Source organism: Saccopteryx bilineata, chromosome 2 (assembly GCF_036850765.1).
Source record: "Saccopteryx bilineata isolate mSacBil1 chromosome 2, mSacBil1_pri_phased_curated, whole genome shotgun sequence".
Taxonomy (NCBI): Eukaryota; Metazoa; Chordata; class Mammalia; order Chiroptera; family Emballonuridae; genus Saccopteryx; species Saccopteryx bilineata.
In genome coordinates, this window is record NC_089491.1 from 157,171,471 (window position 1) to 157,197,762 (window position 26,292).

General features: G+C 36.3%; 1 protein-coding gene and 1 long non-coding RNA gene across 3 annotated transcripts in view; one reads left to right on the top strand and one right to left on the bottom strand.

Annotated features, from left to right (window-relative positions):
* LOC136324837 (uncharacterized) overlaps nt 1-26,292 on the bottom strand; it is a 457,224-nt gene that overhangs the window by 356,903 nt on the left and 74,029 nt on the right. The gene's annotated exons all lie outside the window — the stretch shown is intronic.
* TBC1D15 (TBC1 domain family member 15) overlaps nt 1-26,292 on the top strand; it is a 114,898-nt gene that overhangs the window by 55,718 nt on the left and 32,888 nt on the right. The window contains exons 4-7 of one of the 2 annotated variants that reach the window (XM_066258253.1): nt 3,876-4,014; nt 9,683-9,893; nt 17,257-17,359; nt 18,606-18,803. In XM_066258253.1, the coding sequence (XP_066114350.1) occupies nt 3,876-4,014; nt 9,683-9,893; nt 17,257-17,359; nt 18,606-18,803 (651 nt within the window). The remainder of the gene's footprint in view (nt 1-3,875; nt 4,015-9,682; nt 9,894-17,256; nt 17,360-18,605; nt 18,804-26,292) is intronic. The other variant, XM_066258254.1, reaches the window with a different exon arrangement.

Genomic DNA, 26,292 nt, shown 5'->3' on the forward strand with positions numbered 1-26,292 from the left:
TCATTTGGACTTTATCTTTTGTGTAGACATTTGCCTTTGATGTTTGGTAATCTTTGTAGTGCTTATATTTAACAGTAGACACAGCAAAGTGATTGTACTCTGTCTAGGTATAGGTAGGCTTAGTAATAGTTGGGACTCGGGTGACCTGACTAGGCTATTTCCTTGGGGATCTTTGGCATTAAAATCTAGGTCTTACTCTTGGGCTAGTTATTTTTCAGAGAATAGTCTGCAGATTCCTGCTTGGAAAAGGGTAAGCCTGGATTTCAGTGTACTGGGAACTGAGTAGAGGAAAAGAGCTAGGAGTCTTGCCAGCTCATTGCCAGTCCAAAGATGGACTTTGAATCAATTCTCCTGTTTTTAGTGCATTATCTCCTTGCTGAATGTGCTTGGTTTCTCCTAATCCAGAGAAAAATCTGTAACCTTTTCTAATTAGTAAACCTCTAGCCTTTTGGACTTCTTTTAGTTCTGTTTTTAGCTTATCTTTTATCCTAATTTCCAATTTCCAAAAGTACCTGATATACCAATTATAAGCCTTTGTGTGAGATGGGTTTCTGTAGAGGCTTCTTAGCTTTCTCCACTAGTGATGCGAGAGTTGGTAGTGACTGTGGTAAGGGTTGCATTTTTAAATTGGGCAAACGTGGTGGGGGGTTCCCTAGGAAGGACTTGGAAGAATAAACATTCCGCTTTATAATTTCATTCATTCAGTCTCTCCCCCAATTTTTCAGTCTGTGTGTATTCTTATTTCTTAATTTTTGTTTTGCCTTTATATCTTCCTATTCCTATGAATTTTCTTTTTCCCTTTGTAAAAAGAAAAAAATAATACTAGCAATACATGAATACATTTTTGTAAAAATTTATATAAAGTTGCAGTCCTGCTTGATTAGAAACCTGCCCCTCATTTGTCCCTGTTTAGTATTTGTCTTTTTGTTACCAGAACAAGCCGGGGTTTGGGTTGCCCATTTTTACAATCACTCACAGAGGTGAGATCCAAGTGGTATAAGAATGTCTTTTAATCAAATTGTCAGTGACCTGAAAAGGCAGGGAGCCTTCAGGGCATCCAAAGCCTGCCTTAACAGTTTTGGCTGACCAGCCAGTTTATATACTTATGGGGAAAGTTAATGCTTTATATTAAACAGAATGCAGTTAGTCACGTAGCAGTACGCAGGACTGGGGAGTCTGGTTTGCAGGAATGTCTCCTTGGCAAATCCTTCTGATGTTAGCACAGGCCCATTACTGGTCTATTTGGTGTCCTTGGTGTTATCTGTCGGATAGTTGGGGTCAGAGACCTCTGAGGAACAGCCCAGGCCTGGTGCCTCTGAGAGCCATCTGTGACTCTGGGAACTATCTGCTAAGGATCCTCCCTACTCTTCTTGGGAGACAAAGTAAAGATTGTAGATTTGTGAACTAAGTTCCTGGTTATCTGTAGGTCCTTAACTCTTTACAGGAAATTTTGTGACTAAACCCTTACAAGATGTTTTCTCTAAATCTATGTACTCTGGTTGACCAATGTCACCCTGTTAAATTTAATTGTCTAAAAGTACTATTTCTGAAGCTAAATTTGTCATTTTGAGAATTTATCTGTACAATTTTCCTGTATTCTATTAACTATCTCTAGTTTTCTCTTATGCTTTTTTAATTACATGTTTACATGTAGTTGTTATACTGCACACAGTCACAAGTTTTATTTACTATTAAGTTTTTGAACATATATAAATGTTAGTATATATCAGTATTTAAACTAATGCCTAGTATTTCATTGGCTACCCCCTAGTTTATTTACTCATTTCTTCATTAATGTGTATTAGGATATTTCTAATTTTTGCATTTTTGCAGCCTATTTTAGGCTGGGACCTACTCCTAATTTAGACGAATTTACCTGTGCCACCCAGCATAGTTTATCCCAAGGTTCTCTTCACCACACCACAGCTGCAGAGCTCCAGGGAAAGGCACCCTGGGTTCATCTCTCCAGTTTAAAGAAAATGGAATCTCCATCTCCATACATGCTGCAGATGCTTTACCAGTCTATCTCAATCGTTATCAGCTAGAAGCAGTGGTCATTGGGACTTGGATTCTAGCCGCAAAGTGTGGAAATGTGACCACAGCTCCAGTGCCTTATGGACTTTTCCTGAATGTTTGTGACTTTGGCTTCTTGGGACAGTTCTTAGACTGAAGTGGGGTTGGGTTACATTTACAACTAATATGTAGTGATGATGGTGTCATCGTGGTCTTGGTGAAATTACATTAACATGTTAAGGACATTTAAGACTGTAAGAATTTTATTATAGATCCTGTTGTATTAGTTAAGACTTTGCTTGATAATCTAATAAGCTTTAATTACTTAATTGTATTAGGATACTTGTTTTTTTTTTTTTTGTTTTGTTTTTTTGCATTTTTCTGAAGCTAGAAACAGGGAGAGACAGTCAGACAGACTCCCGCATGCGCCCGACCGGGATCCACCCGGCACGCCCACCAGGGGGCGACGCTCTGCCCACCAGGGGGCGATGCTCTGCCCATCCTGGGTGTCGCCATGTTGCGACCAGAGCCACTCTAGCGCCTGGGGCAGAGGCCACAGAGCCATCCCCAGCGCCCGGGCCATCTTTGCTCCAATGGAGCCTTGGCTGCAGGAGGGGAAGAGAGAGACAGAGAGGAAGGCGCGGCAGAGGGGTGGAGAAGCAAATGGGCGCTTCTCCTATGTGCCCTGGCCGGGAATCGAACCCAGGTCCTCCGCACGCTAGGCCGACGGGATACTTGTTATAGTATCTGTTAGCATTGGTTATTTCAATTTTGTTGTTTATTCTATAGTTTTCTGTCTCCAAATCGGAACATGAGAATTCAGATGAGTATGAATCACAGCACATGAATTGAAGTTTTAAGAAATAAAAATAAAAGGGGATATGTTTGGGACCAAATAAACAAACAGGGTATTTTTGCAATCTGGACAGAGGTGCTGGGTCCAAACCCCACCTCCTTTGCCTAGTTAACAAAGAGCTACACCTGATTCTCATTTGTCTCACCCATGTTCTCCGGAGGAGTCTGGAAGCTAGTTTCTTATTAGTGTAAAGTAGATTTGGATGGTATGGTGGGGGTTGTCTTTGAGTTGCCTTGGAAACTTAATTGAATTGCTGATGGATCACATTTTTCTATGAATAAAAGTGGATGTTGCCTGACCAGGTGGTGGCGCAGTGGATAGAGCATCAGACTGGGATGCCGAGGACCCAGGTTTGAGACCTCGAGGTCACCAGCTTGAGTGTGGGCTCATCTGGTTTGAGCAAAAGCTCTCCAGTGACCTTGACCCAAGGTCACTGGCTCGAGTAAGGGGTTACTTGATCTGCTGAAAGCCTGCGGTCAAGGCACATATGAGAAAGCAATCAATCAACAACTAAGGTGTCGCAATGCACAACGAAAAACTAATGATTGATGCTTCTCATCTCTCTGTTCCTGTCTGTCTGTCCCTGTCTATCCCTCTTTCTGACTCTCTCTCTGTCTCTGAAAAAAAAAAAAAAGTGGATGTGTTTCTGGGAGCAGGGACGTTACAGCTAAGGAACAGTGGAGACTGCCGTGTCATCCTCCTTAACCCATCTGTATATATATATCTTTAAGTCTCTATTATTTATTTCAATTCCATACCTTTTCCTGTTCAAGACCCCGGTATATACTTGTTGTGGTTGGATCCGGACATATCTGGGTAAGCTTTTCTTATGTTTTTAGTAGAGGTGGGCAAGAGAGAATATGGTAGGAAATAATGATCCCCCCCACACACCAGTGATACCGGCCATAATGTACAAAGTTAATTTATAGATGCTGAGGAGATATTTTGATTGAAATTGAATTCTACTTTTAGTCCTTATATATTTTATATATTATAATTATTTTAGGACTCCAGTTCAGTTGTAGAATGGACCCAGGCGCCAAAAGAAAGAGCTCATCGAGGATGGGAACATGTGAACAGTTACGAAGCGGAGTGGGACATGGTTAATACAGTTTCATTTAAAAAGAAACCACATACCAGTGGAGGTATGCCCTTAAATCTTTTGAAATCATAGACTGTTTTGCTACAATATATTATAAATGAAAGTGCAAAGAAAATTTCTTTGGTGTTCCTCAGTTAGAGAAGGAAGATGCTTTGGTGCTTTGATATATTTAACTCTCATATTTTAGTTATATTTCCTTTTCATATCTCTTTTTGTTGTTTTGTTGGTTGTGATTTTATAAAAAAGACTTTAAAAATACTTCTCTGTTTAATGGCAGAAAATAGAAACACTTTAGTAAATTGCTTTGGCTGTCTCTCATGCACATGTTTCTTAATCTAGTAGAATAAAAGAAAATGTTTTATCTTCCTTATGCACCAGGGGGAGATGGCGTATACCACTCCAGTGGTAGTCAACCTGGTCCCTACCGCCCACTAGTGGCCGTTCCAGCTTTCATGGTGGGCGGTAGCGGAGCAACCAAAGTATAAATAAAAAGATAGATTTAACTATAGTAAGTTGTTTTATAAAGATTTATTCTGCCATACTTGGTGAAAATCCGATATAAAGTACTTGGTAAGTAATTATTATTATATGCTTTAACTTGCTGTAACTCGGCTTTATAAATTTTATAAAGTAAAGTTACTTTCCTACTTTATAAATTGCCATTACTGTGGAACCAGTGGGTGGTTAGAAAATTTTACTACTAACGGAGATACAAAAGTGAGCGGTAGGTATAAAAAGTTTGACTACCCCTGCACTAAACCATCCTGTTCTAATTTCAGTATTTACTGCAGTCTCCCATTTATACATAGTCAGTGACTCTTCTCCTTTATGTAAATATGTATTTAAATCTGTTTGCTATGTAATAATTATCTACATGTAGATAAAAAAAAGCAAAGCTAACAGCCTGGTAGAACACATCTACTACCCTAAGTATGATCTAGTTAGCTGATCTGTGATCTGGCCAAATTATTTGTGATTAATCTCTTTAAAAATGTTAAACACTTATATAGAGTTAAAATGTATTTTTTCTATTTATTTCTTTGTATTTTATAACTGAAAGTATATTTTATTTCTTAATGAGTTTGATCTGAACATAGGGATTTATCCGTGTTTATCAGATTTAAAAAGCTGGCCAGAATTTATTGGAATATGTATCGCTACATTTATATAGCATTGTTGCTAAGTAAAATTGATTTTCATGTGTGGCCTGGGGAATCATTCTCATATAAAATAGTTATATTTTAAACTGTATCATTTTTTTGGAAACAATGGTAATTAAGAACTAAATAGTAATTCACAAGTTTTGATAATAATGAATTCATGCATGCAGGTGTGTCGTTGATTGATTGACCGATTGATTGATTGAAATCCCTTTCTACTGAAAGAGAAGGTTCTTAACCAGAACAACACAAAGTATTAAGGAAAGATAAAACCACAGGATATTAGTATCTTTAGCCTCTGAGTGATTTTTAATTTCTGTGGACTAGATCCTCAGGATTGGTCATGTGAATTGCTATTTTTTGTTGTTGCCTAATATTGTTAAATCCTTGAAAATGGATCAGGCTACAGGTATGAGCAAAAGGAATTTTCAAAATTTCATAGATGAAAGAAGCATTACATGGATAAGAAAAGCAGAATCCAACAGTAAAGATCTTTTCAGAATAGTGGTTTTCAGTTTTGGTTGCACAGAGGAATCATTTGGGAAGATTAGGCTTTTAAAAAAATACCCATGTCTGGTTTTTATCCAGCAAATTAAATCATACTCTGGACATGGAGTTTGGATATCTGTATTTTTCAAAACCTCTCCTAGTGATTTAAATGTACAAAGTTGAGAACCTCTGTGTAGCTTAGCAAAAAGCCACTGATGTAAATTCTGCTTATGTGGCTTGGCCATGCATTGTCACTTACAAAGTAAAGAGCATAACTTGATTTTGTAATTATTAAAAGTTAAGACAATTTTTTCTCTTTTTCTCCAGAACTTAAAATTTTTTATTGTGCATAGCAGTAAGAAATACATTGAACAATATGGCCTGGTACGCATACACATATTTAACAGAATAAGGAGTTCTGCATTCTGTTCCATCCCATTTTATCCTATACTATCTCATCTGATTACATTTCATCAAAACTCCTTCCTAAAGGAGACATTTTCTAGGTTGGATGTTTTAGAATTTAAAATTATGCCATTATGAAACATTTTTGTACTTTTAAAATTATTTTTTCAAATAAAATTTTTATTATTTATTGTCTTTACTTTTTTTTTTTCTCTTTTTGATAATTCACAAAGGAAACTTGGGATAAACCTCATTGACTACTATAGAAAACTTACTAGACTTTATATATCTTTCCTTCCCTCCTCCCTCCCTCCCTTCTTTTTTTTTTAATTAAGTGAGAAGTGGGGAGGCAGAGAAAGACAGACTCCAGTATATGCCCTGACTGAGATCCACCCAGCAAGCCCCTTAAAGGGCAATAATGCTCTGCCCATCTGTGGCCACTGCTTTGTTGTTTGGCAACCCAGCTATTTTAGCGCCTGAGGCAAGGCCATGGAGCCATCCTCAGCCCCTGGGGTAACTTGCTGGAACCATTTGAACTGTGGCTGTGGGAAGAGAAGAGAGAGAGAGAAGAGGGGAGGGGTGGAGAAGCCAATGGTCTCTTTGCCTGTGTGTCCTAACCGGGAATCAAACCCGGAACTTCCACACCTTGGCCGATGCTCTACCTCTGAGCCAGCTGGCCAGGGCAACTTTATATTTCTTAGGAGTGTCTACTTCTAGGTCTTTGTTTTTTTGTTTGTTTGTTTGTTTTTCCTAGGTCTTTGTTTTTATGTACCAGAGAAAGATATTTTGAAAATATTCCCAGAACAGCAGACTGTCATTATGTTCTGTAAACCCATTTAAAGTGATGTCCTTGATGTTGATTCTTTTCCTTGATGTTAATTCTTTTCAAGACATGGGTACTTACTGAGGTCTTTTGTTTTCTTCTTCTGTTATTAATGGCCAGTTTTCCCATGTCACTGTGTTCGAGATGTTTTTTATGTGTATTTAATAACATAGTAAATTCGTCTGAACTAATTAGTTTTATTTATCCTTCTGTAAGACAAAAGAAGGAAAATTTGACCTAACTCTTAATTTCTGTTTTTTTTCTTTGTCTTTTTTTGTAAACTTTTGTGTTTCTGGTTAGCTATTGGTGGTAGATTAAATTGCAGATTACTTTTATGTTGACTTGGTACTTAGTTATTCATTTATTCAACATATCTTTGAGTGCCTTTTTTCTTCTTTGTATTTTTCTGAAGTTGGAAATGGGGAGGCAGTCAGACAGACTCCCACATGTGCCCGACCGGGATCCACCCAGCATGCCCACCAGGGGGTGATGCTCTGCCCATCTGAGGCGTCGCTCTGTTGCAACCAGAACCATTCTAGCACCTGAGGCAGAGGCCATAGAGCCATCCTTAGCTCCCGGGCCATCTTTGCTCCAGTGGAGCCTTGGCTGCGGGAGGGGAAGAGAGAGACAGAGAGGAAGGAGAGGGGGAGGGGTGGAGAAGCAGATGGGGATTTCTCCTGTGTGCCCCGGCCGGGAATCGAACCTGGGACTCCTGCACGCCAGGCCGATGCTCTACCACTGAGCCTACCGGCCAGGGCCTCCTTGAGTGCCTTTTATGTGGTAGTCACTCTTCTAGGATATGGAAATAGTTGTGAACAAAATTAAGTTCCTATTCTCATGAAGTTTATATTCTAGTAAAGGGACTTCCAGAATTGACACATAATGTTTCTCTCGTTATTTATCAGCACTTGAAGTAAGGAAATGTGTAAGGCATCTTCCGTTTTATTTACTGTGTATTGTCAGTCTCTTCCATTGATGAGGGAAAACCTATGTAAAATTTTTACTTGTGATTTTTTACAAATTTCTGGTGATTCAGATAACTGTATATTTAATATTCTCTACATGATTTTCTTACATTAAGTTGGTTTAAATACTTTTTGTGTAATTTAAGAACTTCATTTAAAGAATTGTTGATATCTAGTTTTTCGTTACTCTTTGCTGTGAAAATATTTTTGGTCTTTGCAGATAATATGGTAATAGCTATCCTTTCTAGTAGTCCTAAGTATATTCACACTTAAAATGATTTATGAAGTTGTTGGAATTGTAGATTTGTCCTCACTTTGATACTAGCTTGAAGTAGTGTTATAAGCTCTGTAATATTAATTCCAGTCAGACATGATATATAGTACTCAAGTGGACACATGGCACTTAATCTAATACCACTCTTAGATATGAATTCTTCATTTGAACTGGTATGTTACTTTAGTCTTTCTGGGCTTCTTTTGAAATGGTACTTGCTAAAGTGTCCATGAAATGTAAGGTGCCTGTATTCCTTGCAGGCAGAGGTTTCTGTAAGCTGTAGATTTCTTTGTGTCATCTTAGGAGGTGTTGGAGCTATATTGTACCTGACTCTGTAAGTAGGTAATACACATGCAGGTCAACACTAATTGATGTACCCTTTGATCAAATTCTACAAGTATATATCATCTATGCAATTTATCTTGATTTTGTAATTATTAAAAGTTAAGATGATTTATCTTTGCAGAATTAATAGTGTGGAATTAATGAAGATCTTGAATGACAGAATAGTATGACACTTCTTAGGAAGTAACATTTAGGGAAAAGGATTTTTTAAAAATTTCAGAGATAAGATATGCTTATGCTTGGGTTAAAATGATTAAAAATTATAGATAAGAAATTCATTATGTATTAATGAGAAGAACAGTAACGTTTCCATTCTTTAAATTTTGATTTAAATAGATAATGTTTAAATTGGTTGTCATCAGTTACAATATTGTTCACAAACCTAAGACTTAAAGCTATAAATAGCCCACAAACTAGGAAGATGTTTTATTTGACCTAACTAGAGTTTGGTTTGAACTGAGGTCATAATTTAGTGGAAAATAGATTTAGCAGGGAGATTAAATATGTTAATTCTCTTTGAAAGTATTCACAACTTAGTTGTCTTTTCATTCTCAATTCTCTACTGTTCTTTGGGTTTTTGCAAAAAAAAAAAAAAATCTCTTCATTCCACTGTTTTTTATACTGGTGCACTGACCTTCATTCAGTGTAGTCTGTTAAAAATAATTGTGAGAGGACATGGGGAAAATAAAAGTTTTGTTTTTGTGTTTTGTTTTAAATGACTGTCTTAAGAGCATCATACCATGCATATTTGGGGGGAGTAGAAAAGATGAACATTTATTGAGTATTTGCTATATACTTTGCACTGTACCTAGCTAGTTGACAAGTATTGTCTCTTTTAATTCTTTTAAAATAACATTGGGAGGTAAGTATAATTATCTCTATTTCACAGATGAGGAAACTGAAGCTCTTAAAGATGTAGTTATTTGCTCTAGATCATTTAGTTAGTAAGCTGGTGGTACTGCAATTTGAATGCAACCGGCCTGCTTCCAAAGCTGTGTTCATTTTGGGCAAAGCTTATATTTAAATGGGGATAACCTTGTTAATTGGGGGCAATAGATAATTATTTTTAAAATTATTCTTTTAAGAAAGTACATGTTGTCACTTTTAACAGGTGGGAGTCATAGTGATATGAATAGTATAATCATTCTTTAGGGTCAACACATTTATGTCAGGCAATCTTCATGAAGAGCACTGTCAGTACCTTTTAAAAAGGTGAACAAAATATTTTGCCCCATTTTCTTGTTTTTAAGATACTCGAAGTCATAGAAATGGGAAAAGCAAATGGTCATTCCTGTTCAATTTGACAGACCTGAAATCAATCAAGCAAAACAAAGAGGGTATGGGCTGGTCGTATTTGGTATTCTGTCTAAAAGATGACGTCGTTCTCCCTGCTCTGCACTTTCATCAAGGAGATAGCAAACTGCTGATTGACTCTCTTGAAAAATATGTGGTATTGTGTGAGTAAGTATCAAATTATTTTCTATTTATTGAAATTGGATTGTTCTATTGGTCCCAAGGCAAACTATTTTTACTTGTTACTGTGTCTCAGTGACCTATGTGCCTATTAGGGCATGGACGATTTCTTGTTTTTGGAATATTGGCTGCTTTGGATGAATGACTACATAAAATCTTGCCATTATAGTGATTTGGATTTGCAACCTGTTACCTTATTACTGTTTCAAAAGAAAGAGTGGTCTAATATTTTTATACACATTTAAATGAATGATGATGCATCAATAATTATGGATTATATATTTACCAAATTTACCTTTTATTGTGTAGTTTCTATTAAACATGTACTCTTTCTTGCTTTCACTCTCACCAAATATATTTTCGTTATCAATTACATTCTGAGCACTGCAGTTGCTTGGTATTTAGTAGTGAACAAAACAGGCACATTTCTAGATATCTGAGAGTTTATGGTCTTGTGAAGGATATTGACCAATAAATGGCAGTAAAACGCAAAAACTAAGATGAAGGAGGTATAGGGTACTTTTTGGAGCTCCTAGAAAGCAAGGAAGGGTATCTCATTCAGATTGCAGGTTGGGTAGCAGTCAGGGAATACTTTCTGTGGAAGTGACATCTAACTTGAAACCTGACAAATGAATGCACATTAGCATGAAGGGGAAGGAAATATTTTGAAGGCAGAGATATTTTAGATAGAAGGAAGAATGTAAAACATGATGTAATCATAGATTGGCCAGAGCATGAGTAATCTTATAAATCATGGTAGCAGGTTGTTCTAGTCATCTAGCTGGAATTAATAGTGGCATGAAATAGGAAAGTGACAAGAAGATATAAGTATTACACAAATGTTTAGGGTTAGAGTGTGTGATTGGATATGTGGAAGTGACAAGAAGGGAGAAGTAGAGATTTTTAGCTTGGGGAACTGTTGGGATGATTGTTAACTTCATTGATAATATCCTCACTTTATAATAGAAAAATGTCCTTTATTATGCATAAATTTGGGTTACAAAAGCTAGGAGTGACCCAAAAGTTGGCATATATTGACTGTGTGTTTTCTAGAATGAAATTCTCTCCTACTGTGTTATTAGTTCTGGCTACCATTAGGTATTCTGATCAGTGCCAATAACCGTAAGAAAGTCAAGCCTGGTTGCAAGTACTGTATTTGGGTCTCAATCTTCAAGTGGGAAACTGTGAATAGGCTACCACCAGGGGGCAGATGGTTTGGCTGTCTGAATAGCAGATGTTAAAAACTTGGGGCTTAGCTGTGTAGCAAGCCGAGTATTCATCAGTTGATGTAATAGTCATGGAAGAGCTCATTTGATCTGAGACTGTTGATTAAAGCATAGTGTTGAGGTTGAAGTGGTAGAACCTCTCTTTACTGGAGCGATCATACTTTGGAGATCTGGGCTTAGTTTTAAGCACTGTATTTTGAATGTGTTAAATGAACTCTTCTACATGGGAAAGATAACTAGTGTAACAAGAGAGATCAAAATCGTATCATGAAAAACATTAGAAGGATGTGGTGTTAATGTAAAATACAACCCAGACTTCTTACTATGGTCAACAAGGGCTGGCCTTATCTTAACTTGATTTATCTTGGACACCTTATTGCACACTAATATCTTCTGTAGTCCAGCCACATGGTTTTCTTTCAGTTCCTAAAACATCCTAAATGCTTTTTTGTCCTAGGGTCTTTATGTCTGCTGTTTCTTTTGTGTGGAGTATTTTTCCCCCTTTCTAATTCCCGAGGTCTCTCAGTTTGATGGCACTTCCTCAGAGGGGCTTTTCTGGATGTCCCTCTCCCATTTAATGTAGGTTCCCACACCCATTTCTTTTCATAGTCTCATTTTCTTGTTTGCTTCTTTCATGACCCTTAACAGAATAAAATAATTTTGTCTATTTTTTAATGTTCTGCTTTAGAATATAAGCCCATAATGGCAGGGGTTGCTTCTGTCTTGTTTGCATTGTCTCCTGAGTTCCTAGCCACAGTGCATATAGCACATATTTGCACGTTCAGGCTTAGTTGAATGACTAAATGACAAAGTACTGTTAATACTACAAATAATTTTGAAAGGGTTAATAAGAAATACATTGTACATTTGTTTTATATGACTCCAAGGAAAAATAAAAGGAAATAGATTTTAGCTCAAGAGGTAGAGCGTTTTCTATCCTCGATGGGTTCAAGGATGTGCTCAACAATCACATTATGAGGGAATGTGTAGCTTAAATGTGTGCTGGTCATGCTTTAATGAGAGCTATAAGTGAACCTTTGTTTCCTTTCCTGCATTTGTAAGTAACTGAGAAGTAAATATAAGAATTGGACAGTTGGTGATAAAAATATTGCCATTATTGGTGAGGCTTAGACAAGCAGCATCATATTAATTCACCTCAAATTAGTTTTGAAGTCACCAGTTTTTGTCACTTTTGGACAACTGCAGGTCTCTCTATTAAGGAAAGATCATGAATGATGTGAATGAGAGCAGACTAGAAACTGCTTTCTCTGTTGGCAGGCAGATCCAAGTGGATAGAGCCTGAACAGGATTATTCCAACCATGCACCTTCTTCTTACTCTAATTCTTATTCCTGATCTCAGCATCAGATGTGTCCCTGTGAAAGAGGAGTTTCTTTCGAACGAGTACATATTTTCCATTTGGAAACATGAAGCCATGGGAATGGTGTTCCTCTTTCTCTCTTTACTTTTTCACAACACCTAATCTTTTTGAGGAACTGTACCAAGTGCTGGAAAGAGAGCAATAATCAAAAAGATATCACTTCTGCCTTCATGGCATTTGTACTGTTGTGGGATAGACAAACATTGCTTATACAAATGAATGTAAAATTTTAGCTGTAATAAGTTTGTTGGATAGGACATCTATAGCACTATGAGAGCACATAATAGGATAATATATGTAATAAGATAATATATAATTTTTTGTGTTGGTAATTTAAGGGCTGAGAGAGAATGAAATTAAATGAAAAGAAGATAAAATGGGACAGTATATGAGCATACATGATTAATTGCCGTCCTTCATGATGTGTGAAAGTGAAAAACCTAGCAACCTAGCAGAGGAGGCTGACTTGCCTACACTTTATTCTTGTGTCTCTTCCCATAGGGCTTTATCAGTAAGTATTTGATCAATCAGATATGGCTGCTCTTCAGGGAGGAGCTCTCTAAAGTCCTTCAAAGGCTATGCCTCCAATACCAGGCATTTCTCCATTGTTCATTCTTCTGGGGGCCAGTTTACTCTTTACCTCCTGAATGATTGAGGTGTATCAGAACAGTACATCAAATATTTTAACTTCAAGGCTCCTCTGTCCCCAGGCTGAAAATTAGCACTCCTTACTGTCTTTCCCATCATAAATTATAACCAATTACATTGTGCCTTAGTTCACCAGAGATTATATGTTGAGTCCAAATGGTAGATTGTAGATACTACAGACAAGCAGTTTCCAATATAAAAGTTCCAAATTTGTGTAAGCCATTATAAGATTATTAGGAGATATTAAAATTTCTTATGTTTATGTTCATTAGTTAATATCCAAATACATAGAATTCCCAGTTAAATAAAGTCCAAGGTAATAAAAATTCCCAAGTATCCCCCATTTTTTTCCCCTGAAGTGAGAAGCAGGGAGCCAGAGAGACTCTCACTTGTGCCCGACCGGGATCCACTCAGCATGCCCACCAGGGGGTGATGCTTTGCCCATCTGGGGCGGTTGCTCTGTTGCGACCAGAGCCATTCTAGCACCTGAGGTGGAGGCCATGGAGCCATCCTCAGCGCCCGGGCCAACTTTGCTCCAATGGAGCTTTGGCTGCAGGACGGGAAGAGAGAGATAGAGAGAAAGGAAAGAGGGAAGGGTGGAGAAGCAGATGGGTGCTTCTCCTGTGTGCCCTGGTTGGGAATTGAACCTGGGACATCCCCACACCAGGCCAATGCTCTACCACTGAGCCAGCCAGCCAGTGTCCCCTCCTCCTTTTTTTTTTTTTTTTTTTTTAACAGAGACTTAGAGTCAGAGAGATGGATAGATAGGGACAGACAGACAGGAAAGCAGAGAAATGAGAAGCATCAATCATCAGTTTTTCATTGTGACACCTTAGTTGTTTATTGATTGCTTTCTCATATGTGGGCCTTCAGTAGATTGAGTTACCCCTTGCGCAAGCCAGCGACCTTGGGTCCAAGCTGGTGAGCTTTGCTCAAACCACATGAGCCCGTGCTCAAGCTGGCAACCTTGGAATCTCGAACCTGAGTCCTCTGCATTTCAGTCTGATGCTCTATCCACTGTGCCACCTCCTGGTCAGGCTCCTCCTACCTTTTTTTAACTAAACTTGGTATCAGCTATGTGGGTCTCGTTTCTTGTCACTGGAGCAATTATCCTAGGGAAAATGATATTTCCAGAGTCATGGTTCCGTGGTCTCAGTGATCATTGTAGAGACTAAATGTAGGAAGAGTAGTAGTCTAGGAAAATCTTGGTTTTAGCAGCCTTCATCACTGAGATGCCAGCCAGTCTATGCTAGGGTCTTCCCTCCTTGTCGTCTTCTGAATTCAAAACCAATAGTAAATCAGTCAGACCGTGTTATTTTTTTCTGATTAACGTAAATTGAAGAATGTGCTTGCACTCTGTGGCCATGTTGTCTTCCTAATACCCAACCCTATCAAAATAAGGGCATTACCATACAGATGGGTGAAAGAATGAGCTACAAATAGATTTTTGTTACCTTTCTGGAACTGAGTTGGTTGCTAGCATATGAATAAAGGTTTTTGGTTTCATTACAATTATATTGTATATTGAGCCATTTTTTACATTAATATAGAAATATCCAAGCAGTGAAATATTACCCTAAAAAGCCAAATTGGTTATATCATCATATAACACCAGCTGTTTACATCATTAGGTTCTAGATTCTCCTTTATTTCCATTGAGAGATATGTACCTCACATATATAGGGTGGGGCAGAAGTAGGTCTACAGTTGTAAGTACACAAAAGTTTATTCTTATATTATTATTTATTGTATTATGTCCCATACAAACAACTGTAAACCTACTTTTGCCCCAACTGTGTGAGCAAATCATAATATCGTTTTGTTGTAAATATTATATACCTTTTTGTTTTTTATTAACCTTCCTGATTGATAACTTTTACAATGAAATTTTTATTTCTTTAGCTTTACATATTGGACATTCTCAGTAGCATATAAAATGGCTAATTATGTCTCAGAGCGTACACATTTCTTAAGTTTTTATAATTTCTGAATGTATTCTGAGGTCTTTGGGAGAGGCTCCCTCAAAAGTCTGGGAAGTACTTTTAAATTTTTAGTAGATATGCCTCGATAGTTGCGATATTAGGCTGTGGTTTTCTTTAAGCCTTTTAGTAGGCTCTAATAGAATTTCTAATGTTATCACCATTAAAAGTTCTGTCTTGCTGTTGCAATGAACTTGAAAGTCTTGAATAATGTCTTTAAAGATCAACTTCCCAGAACCCATAATAGTCCCAGAATATGTTAAGTATAATATAGTATTTATAAATCCATATTTAACCAGATTAAATCAATGTGTTAACCTGGCAGGTGGAAATGTAGCTTTTTTTTTTTTTTTGAGTTCTGCAATTGCCTGTCAGTAGACTGCTTGTCTTTTGACTTAGGTACTTTTAAAAAGTTATTTATTTTGAGAGAGAGAGAGAGAGAGATTGGTTTCATGTTCTACTTATGCATTCATTGATTGGCTCTTATATGTTCCCTGACTGAGACTCGAACCTGCAACCATGATGTACTGGGATAACCATCTAACCAACTGAGCTGCTCGGCTATGGCTTGACTGATGTTCTTTAAAAATGTTTTGGTGTTTTCTTCAAGGGCAACTAAGTCTTAAATTTCTTATGTCTCTCTTAGAGCTTCCCCCAGCCCCTCTTCACAGAACACTGGGTATTAAAAAATTAAATCCTTCCTTTTTTATGTGTGTGTGGTTGCTTTTTTGTTCAGCAGTCATTTCTTCCCCTCTACGCTTTACTGACTACAGTTTTAGATCTGTATCTGTAATAATGATCTGAGTCCAGATAGTTGAAGGTTGTAAATTTTCCCCTTCTTCATGCCTAGCTAATGTTTAGACTTTTAGAACCAATTTTTATTTGGATTTTAAAGAAATAATTTGACTTATTGTTAGAAATAAGATAATAACCACTGCACCAGCAGCATTGTGCTAGGGAATAATCTGTTTCTATATTAGTTACTTGGTCTGGTGTTAAATTTTAAAGTTGATCAGTCACTTAAAAATACCTTGTGAGAATCTTTAGGTCTTTCTATTAAGCATGACCCCAAAAAATGTTCAGAAAAATGGTGTTTAATGAAAATTGAACATTTTAAAAGTTTTTTTTTTCCTATTTCAAATGACTTAACAGCTACTTTTAAAAAGTCAAGGGGTTTATTAAGCTCCTATTGTCTCTGAAGATTGGGTGCTGTTTCCACATATGTAAGAATAAGATTCATAGTCCCCTTAGCATTGCTGCTGCATCCTGTTATGTTAGAATTGAGAAGAGATAACTGTTATTAAAGTTCTTATCTCAAACATTATAGAAAACTAGAAATAGCATAAAAATAACACGTTTAATTTTTATTTTAAACACAAAAGTTGTGGATTCATTACAGCTGATTAAGTTTTCAAATGTAGTGAATAGAAAAAAATGGTGAATTTATCTGATTGCTTAAAATTAGACAGATGTCTGTTTGGAATGCATCTTATTTGTTCTGTACCTGTTAAGAAATGTGGAGAAAAATTTGGTTCCAGAGCTTAATAAGCAAGAATTAAAAAATATTATCTGAACTGTACATTATAATCTTGTTAAATATGTTTGTGTATCTTAATTATGGTTAACATAATTAATCGTCTTTAATAGATAATTTATTGTATCTGGTATTTTTAACATCTTATAATTAATACTACCAAACTGTGGAATGAAATTGGAAGCCATTTCAAAATAGAACATTTTCCTGCGGTGTACATAATATATATACTGTTGAATCCTAAAATACGTTTTTACTTACTTAAGTTTTTATGATAATAAAGGAAGATATATTTAAAGGTCTTTCTATTATAATTCTAAACAAGAATTTGGGTTCATTATCATTTATTATTATTTTTAAAATTTATTATTTTTTTTTACAGAGAGAGAGAGTCAGAGAGGGATAGATAGGGACAGACAGACAGGAACAGAGAGAGATAAGCATCAATCATCAGTTTTTCATTGTGACACTTTAGTTCACTGATTGCTTTCTCATATGTGTCTTGACTGTGGGCCTTCAGCAGACCAAGTAACCCCTTGTTCGATGTGCTAGTATTTTCAACACATCCTTTTTTTTTATTACAGATCTCCACAGGATAAAAGAACACTTCTTGTGAATTGTCAGAATAAGAGTCTTTCACAGTCCTTTGAAAATCTTCTTGATGAACCAGCATACGGTTTAATACAAGTATGTTTCTTAAATTTATCTCGTATTATTAATTTGTCTTCATTATTTTATATATCCCGTACCTCTCAACTTTCTCAGATTATATGGAATGAGGCAACTGTCTCTGTAAACTTCATGAAACTATTCTGTTAAATTTTATAGAAAAACTAGTATGTTTCTTCCTATTTGTTAGACTCAGAAGCTTCCTTGGTTCTTAGTTACTCCTAAGGCAATTTTTTCTTTTATCATACTACTAACATCGGATATCAGTTAATTTTTATTATCATAACTTTCATTGATTAGGTGAAAGACCACTGTGTAAGCCAGTTTGAACTCAATGATAAACTTAGTCAAAAATCTGGTTGGAGTTTTTATTTTCCATTTAAGCAGGTTCTAATTCCCCTTAAAATATTTGAGTATATTCTTTCATCTGGCTAAAAATGCACACTCAACACAAACAGAAATGGAGTTAATTTATTTCTCACTCAAATTTCTATGTGAACCAATGAAATAGTTGTTTATTCATTCAACATATGTTCCAGATACTGCCTTTGCGGTACTGGAGATAAGATACGGAAGGAAGAGAGCTAAAGATTGATTCAAAGGAAAAGTGATGGAACAGTTTTTCTTGTGAAAAATAATCATTTTAAAGAAGTAACTATTTTTGCTATATATAATCAGGCAGTTTGAGATTTAGAAGTAATTCTAGCAGTAGAAAAACCTTTTGCTGTTTTTTCTGAGACAGCACTGCCCAGCACAAATTATCATCATTGGCACAACTTACTAATCATATAATTAGATTAAAATACCCGCTGATATTTAAGTATTTTGAGCTTTTAAACTTAACTACAAAATATTTTGTTAGACTAGTGTGATACTGCACACTTCAAGAAATATATTTTTTTGTGAAGGCAGGACTGCTAGCAGATGATGGCTGCTGCGGGCCGTTAACCAGTGGAAAGTAAGCACTGTATTGTATGTTTCTGATGTGCAGATTGAAGGAAGCCAGCAAATCGCTTGTTCATCTTCAGTTCAATCAGTTATCATTTTATTTGCCATTTAATATACTATTTTAACCAAATGAAAAAAAAGATTGGCTTAGAAAATTAAAAATTTTCTTCTCAGAAAATAAGAAAAATTTGAGATAATCTTAGAACACTCTGTTTTAGTTCTAATTACCCCTCCTTTAAAAGATTTGTCCTTTTTCCCATCATCAGTTATTTTTATTTGAATTATTGATGCTAATATTTTTCTTTTTATTATATAGAAAATTAAAAAGGATCCTTATACAGCAACTATGGTAGGATTTTCCAAAGTTACAAACTACATTTTTGATAGTTGGAGAGGCAGTGATTCCTCTGCACATCAACGACCACCTTCAGAAATGGCAGATTTTCTTAGTGATGCTATTCCAGGTTTAAAGATAAATCAACAAGAAGAACCAGGATTTGAAGTCATCACAAGAGTGAGTGGAGATTTATATTAATGTAGTTCTTATATTTTTAACAGGAGGAAGTTTTTAGACATGTATGAGTGCTCCAGAACAGGGGTCAGGAACTTTTTTGGCTGAGAGAGCCATGAACACCACATATTTTAAAATGTAATTCTGTGAGAGCCATACAGTGACCTGTGTATGTTATGCATTATCCAATAAAAATTTGGTGTTGTCCCGGAGGACACTTGTGATTGGCTCCAGCCACCCGCAACCATGAACATGAGCAGTAGGAAATGAATGGATTGTAATACATGGGAATGTTTTATATTTTTAACGTTATTATTTTTTTTGTTAAAGATTTGTCTGCAAGCCAGATGCAGCCATCAAAAGAGCCATATCTGGCTTATAAGCCATAGGTTCCTGACCCCTGCTGTAGAAACAGAAACTCAATTTTGGTTATATCTGCATCTTTCTCATAATCTTATTAACGTTTTGTAACTGACATATCTAACATCTAACACTTGTCCTGCCACCAAATTGTTGGTTTGTTCTTCATCAGTTACTGTGTGTACTTTCTGTTCATTAATGTTGGGTCTCTTTTCTTTGATAACTTTTTTGTTTCCTGGTATAATTGTTTTATTAATTATTGTTTATCTCTTACTGTACTTAATTTATAAATTAAATTTTGTCATTGATATGTACCATATTTTTTGCTCCATAAGACGCACCTGACCATAAGACATACCTAGGGTTTTAAGGAGGAAATAAGAAAAAAAATATTCTGAACCAATGATGTGTTAAAATATTTAATAAAATAACTGTACTTTTTGCTCCATAAGACACATGGGCATTTTTTCCTACACCTTTTTTGGGAAAAAAGTACATCTTATGGAATGAAAAATATAATAAGTAAAGGAGAAAACCTGATCCAGGTGGTGGCACAGTAGATAGAGTGTCGGCTTGGGACACTGAGGACCCAGGCTTGAAATCCTGAGGTTGCTGGCTTGCGCACATGCTCACCTGCTTAAGCATGGGGTCGCTGGCTTGAGTGTGGGATCAGAGACATGAATCCATGGTTGCTGGCTTGAGCCCAAGGTCGCTGGCTTTAGCAAGGGGTCACTGGCTCAGCTGTAGCTCCCTCTCCCAAGGCACAAATGAGAAAGCAATCAATGAACAACTAAGGCAATACAACTAAATAATATCGATGCTTCTCATCTCTCTCTCTTCCTGTGTGTGTCTCTTTTCTTGCGCGCACACATGCTAAAAAGAAAAGAAAAGAAAAAACAGTAACACGGGGTTCAGTACTATTCACGATTTTAGGCATCCACTGCTGATAAAAGGGGACTACTGTGTACTGACAACCTTGCCAATGAGTTCAGGTATTCAAAAAATTGTTTAAGCCTGACCTGTGGTGGCGCAGTGGATAAAGCATCAACCTGGAAACACTGAGGTTGCCGGTTCAAAACCCTGGCTTGCCTGGTCAAGGCACATATGGGAGTTGATGCTTCCTGCTCCTCCCCCTTCTCTCTCTCTCTCTCTTTCTCTCTCTCTCTCTCTCTCCCCCCTCCCTCCTCTCTAAAATGAATAAATAAAAAAAATTAAAAAAAATTGTTTAAAACAAATCCAAACTCTAGTAGTACCCTTCAAGGTAATTCTCATATTCATATTTAATATATTATTTGACTTTTCTACATGTTAATTATTGGAGTTGTAGGACAGTTATTTATTTATTATCATTTTTCTTTTTTTTTTTTTTTTTTTTTTGTTTTTTGTTTTTTTTTTTTTTTTTTTTTTTTTTTTTTTTTTAATAAATTTTTATTAATGGTAATGGGATGACATTAATAAATCAGGGTACATATATTCAAAGAAAACATGTCTAGGTTATTTTGTCATCAAATTATGTTGCAAACCCCTCGCCCAAAGTCAGATTGTCCTCCGTCACCCTCTATCTAGTTCTCTGTGCCCCTCCCCCTCCCCCTAACTCTCCCTCCCTCCCTCCCATGTCCTCCCTCCCCCCCCACCCTTGGTAACCACCACACTCTTGTCCATGTCTCTTAGTCTCAATTTTATGTTCCACCAATGTATGGAATCATGTAGTTCTTGTTTTTTTCTGCTTTGCTTATTTCACTCCTTATAATGTTATCAAGATCCCACCATTTTGCTGTAAATGATCTGATGTCATCATTTCTTATGGCTGAGTAGTATTCCATAGTGTATATGTGCCACATCTTCTTTATCCAGTCTTCTATTGAAGGGCTTTTTGGTTGTTTCCATGTCTTGGCCACTGTGAACAGTGCTGCAATGAACATGGGGCTACATGTGTCTTCACGTATCAATGTTTCTGAGGTTTTGGGGTATATACCCAGTAGAGGGATTGCTGGGTCATAAGGTAGTTCTATTTGCAGTTTTTTGAGGAACCACCATACTTTCCTCCATAATGGTTGTACTACTTTACAGTCCCACCAACAGTGAATGAGGGTTCCTTTTTCTCCACAGCCTCTCCAACATTTGCTATTACCCGTCTTGTTGATAATAGCTAATCTAACAGGGGTGAGGTGGTATCTCATTGTAGTTTTGATTTGCATTTCTCTAATAACTAATGAAGCTGAGCATCTTTTCATATATCTGTTGGCCATTTGTATCTCTTCCTGGGAGAAGTGTCTGTTCATGTCCTCTTCCCATTTTTTTATTGGATTGCTTGTTTGTTTGTTGTTGAGTTTTATGAGTTCTTTGTAAATTTTGGATATTAGGCCCTTATCTGAGCTGTCGTTTGAAAATATCAGTTCCCATATAGTTGGTTGTCTGTTTATTTTGATATCAGTTTCTCTTGCTGAGCAAAAACTTTTAATTCTGATGTAGTCCCATTCATTTATCTTTGCCTTCACTTCTCTTGCCATTGGAGTCAAGTTCATAAAATGTTCTTTGAAACCCAGGTCCATGATTTTAGTACCTATGTCTTCTTCTATGTACTTTATTGTTTCAGGTCTTATATTTAGGTCTTTGATCCATTTTGAATTAATTTTAGTACACGGGGACAGGCTGTAGTCGAGTTTCATTCTTTTGCATGTGGCTTTCCAGTTTTCCCAACACCATTTGTTGAAGAGGCTTTCTTTTCTCCATTGTGTGTTGTTGGCCCCTTTATCAAAGATTATTTGACCATATATATGTGGTTTTATTTCTGGGCTTTCTATTCTGTTCCATTGGTCTGAGTGTCTATTTTTCTGCCAATACCATGCTGTTTTAATTATCGTGGCCCTATAATATAGTTTAAAGTCAGGTATTGTAATGCCCCCAGCTTCATTCTTTTTCCTTAGGATTGTTTTGGCTATTCGGGGTTTTTTATAATTCCATATAAATCTGATGATTTTTTGTTCCATTTCTTTAAAAAATCTCATAGGGATTTTGATGGGAATTGCATTAAATTTGTATATTGCTTTGGGTAATATGGCCATTTTGATTATATTTATTCTTCCTATCCAAGAACAAGGAATATTTTTCCATCTCATTGTATCTTTTTTGATTTCCCTTAACAATGCTTTGTAATTTTCATTATATAGGTCCTTTACGTTCTTTGTTATGTTTATTCCTAGGTATTTTATTTTTTTTGTTGCAATCGTGAAGGGGATTATTTTTTTGAGTTCGTTTTCTAATATTTCATTGTTGGCATATAGAAAGGCTATGGACTTTTGTATGTTAATTTTGTATCCTGCGACCTTACTGTATTGGTTTATTGTTTCTAATAATCTTTTTGTGGAGTCCTTCGGGTTTTCGATGTATAGGATCATATCATCAGCAAAAAGTGATAGCTTTACTTCTTCTTTTCCGATATGGATGCCTTTTATTTCTTTGTCTTGTCTGATTGCTCTGGCCAGAACTTCTAGCACCACGTTGAATAAGAGTGGAGAGAGTGGACAACCCTGTCTTGTTCCTGATTTAAGGTAGAAAGTCCTCAGTTTTATGCCGTTTAATAGGATGTTGGCTGATGGTTTATCATATATGGCCTTTATCATGTTGAGATATTTTCCTTCTATACCCATTTTGTTGAGAGTCTTAAACATAAAATTGTGTTGTATTTTATCAAAAGCCTTTTCTGCATCTATTGATAAGATCATGTGGTTTTTGTTCTTTGTTTTGTTGATATGGTGTATTACGTTAACCGTTTTGCGTATGTTGAACCATCCTTGAGATTCTGGGATGAATCCCACTTGATCATGATGTATTATTTTTTTAATATGTTGTTGTATTCGGTTTGCCAGTATTTTGTTTAGTATTTTAGCATCTGTATTCATTAGAGATATTGGTCTGTAGTTTTCTTTCTTTGTGCCATCCTTGCCAGGTTTTGGTATGAGGGTTATGTTGGCCTCATAAAATGTGTTTGGAAGTATTGCTTCTTCTTCAATTTTTTGGAAGACTTTGAGTAGAATAGGAACCAAGTCTTCTTTGAATGTTTGATAGAATTCACTAGTATAACCGTCTGGGCCTGGACTTTTATTTTTGGGGAGATTTTTAATAGTTTTTTCTATTTCCTCCTTGCTGATTGGTCTGTTTAGGCTTTCTGCTTCTTCATGACTCAGTCTAGGAAGGTTGTATTGTTCTAGGAATTTATCCATTTCTTCTAGGTTGTTGTATTTGGTGGCATATAATTTTTCATAGTATTCTACAATAATTCTTTGTATTTCTATGATGTCTGTGGTGATCTCTCCTCTTTCATTTTGGATTTTATTTATTTGAGTCCTGTGTCTTTTTTCCTTGGTGAGTCTTGCCAAGGGTTTGTCAATTTTGTTGATCTTTTCAAAGAACCAGCTCCTTGTTTTATTGATTTTTTCTATAGTTTTTCTGTTCTCTATTTCATTTATTTCTGCTCTGATTTTTATTATCTCCTTTCTTCGGCTGGTTTTGGGTTGTCTTTGTTCTTCTTTTTCTAGTTCCTTAAGGTGTGAAGTTAAGTGGTTTACTTCGGCTCTCTCTTGTTTGTTCATATAGGCCTGAAGTGATATGAACTTTCCTCTTATTACTGCTTTTGCTGCATCCCAGAGATTCTGATATGTCGTATTTTCATTTTCATTAGTCTGTATATATCTTTTGATCTCTGCACTTATTTCTTCTTTGACCCATTCATTTTTTAGAAGTATGTTGTTTAGTTTCCACATTTTTGTGGGTTTTTCCCCCTCTTTTTTGCAGTTGAATTCTAGTTTCAGGGCTTTATGATCAGAAAATATGCTTGGTACAATTTCAATTTTTCTAAATTTGCTGATATTGTCTTTGTGGCCCAACATATGGTCAATTCTTGAGAATGTTCCATGTACACTAGAGAAAAATGTATACTCTGTCGCTTTGGGATGAAGTGTCCTGTAGATGTCTATCATATCCAGGTGTTCTAGTATTTCGTTTAAGGCCACTATATCTTTATTGATTCTCTGTTTGGATGACCGATCTAGAGCCGTCAGCGGTGTATTGAGGTCTCCAAGTATGATTGTATTTTTGTTAGTTTTTGTTTTAAGGTCAATAAGTAGCTGTCTTATATATTTTGGTGCTCCTTGGTTTGGTGCATATATATTAAGGATTGTTATGTCTTCTTGATTCAACTTCCCCTTAATCATTATGAAATGACCATTTTTGTCTCTGAGTACTTTTTCTGTCTTGTAGTCAGCATTATTAGATATGAGTATTGCTACACCTGCTTTTTTTTGGGTGTTGTTTGCTTGGAGTATTGTTTTCCAGCCTTTCACTTTGAATTTGTTTTTATCCTTGTTGCTTAGATGTGTTTCTTGTAGGCAGCATATAGTTGGATTTTCTTTTTTAATCCATTCTGCTACTCTGTGTCTTTTTATTGGTAAGTTTAATCCATTTACATTTAGTGTAATTATTGACACTTGTGGGTTCCCTACTGCCATTTTATAAATTGCTTTCTGTTAGTTTTGTATCTAGTTTTATTCTTCTCTTTTGTTTTTCTATCATTTGTTTTTGTTTGTTTGTGTTCCATACTTCTTTCTTCTGTTGCTACCTTTTTTAAGTCAAGTGTTTTTGTGGTGGTTTTTTTAAGGGTGGTTACCATTAAGTAATGAAAAGGGTACCTACCATATTCATTGTAGTACCCTATCTTATAAGTATTTCTGCACTTCATCATCCTTTGCTACTGTTAATCTCCATCCTCTCCCCCCTTTTTTTCCTTTGTTGTCACAGTTTAAGTTTGGTTTTATTGTGTTCTTGGTGGAGCTGTTACTTGTGGTGTTGTTTTCTTTTGTTCTTTGAATCTGGTTGGAAAACCCCCTTTAGTATTTCCTGGAGTGGGGGCTTTCTGTTGATAAATTCTCTCATCTTTTCTGTATTTGTGAATGTTTTTATATCTCCTTCATACTTGAAGGATAGCTTTGATGGGTATAGTATTCTTGGCTGAAAGTTCCTCTCTTTCAGGGCTTTAAATATTGGGGTCCACTCTCTTCTAGCTTGTAGAGTTTCTGCTGAGAAATCTGATGATAATCTAATAGGCCTTCCTTTATATGTTGTACTCTTCTTTTCCCTGGCTGCCTTGAGAATTTTTTCTTTGTCATTGGTTTGTGTCATCTTTATTATGATGTGCCTTGGAGTGGGTTTGTTGGGGTTAAGAAAACTTGGTGTTCTGTTTGCTTCTTGAATTTGAGGCTTTAGTTCCTTCCACAGGCTTGGGAAGTTCTCGTCTATTATTTGTTTGAGTATATTCTCCATTCCATTTTCTTTCTCTTCTCCCTCTGATATACCTATTATTCTTATGTTATTCTTTCTGATGGAGTCAGACAATTCCTGTAGGGCTTTCTCGTTTTTTATTATTTTTGAGTCTCTTTCTTCTTCTCTCTGTTGTGCCTCAAGTTGTTTGTCTTCTATTTCACTAATCCTATCTTCAATCTGGGCTGTTCTGTTAGCTAAGCTTGTTACCTCATTTTTCAGCTCGTGAATTGAGTTTTTCATTTCTGTTTGATTTGTTTTTATAGTTTCAATTTCCTTGGTAATATATTCTTTGTGTTCATTGAGTTGTTTTCTGATCTCCCTATATTGCCTTTCTGTGTTTTCTTGTATATCTCTGAGTATTTTTAAGATTTCTAATTTAAATTCTCTGTCATTTAGCTCCAAGGCTTCCAATATGTTAAGTCTTTTCTCCATAGATTTTTCCACATCTATTTGTGTTACCTCTCTTTCTTTTGTATCCATAATATTCGATTTCCTCTTTCTTATCGGCATCTGAGGGTGGTCTTATTGATAGCACGCGGGCGCACTCCCTGGCGGCTTGAATGAGCGTCGCTGCGGTACCTTCCTCCACACCCTCGTCTCTCAGATTCAAGTGATAACAGTCCTTTTGCTTTCAGTTTGTGTGGAACTCCGGAATGCTCCGAGGATAAATTTTTCTGTTTCTAGTTGATAAATTTGTTGTGATTTAGGGGAGAGCTGTCGGACGCGCTTCTCACGGCGCCATTTCCGTCTATTATCATTTTTCTTTAAATGAAAAGCAGGGAGGCAGAGAGACAGACTCCCACATGCACCCCAA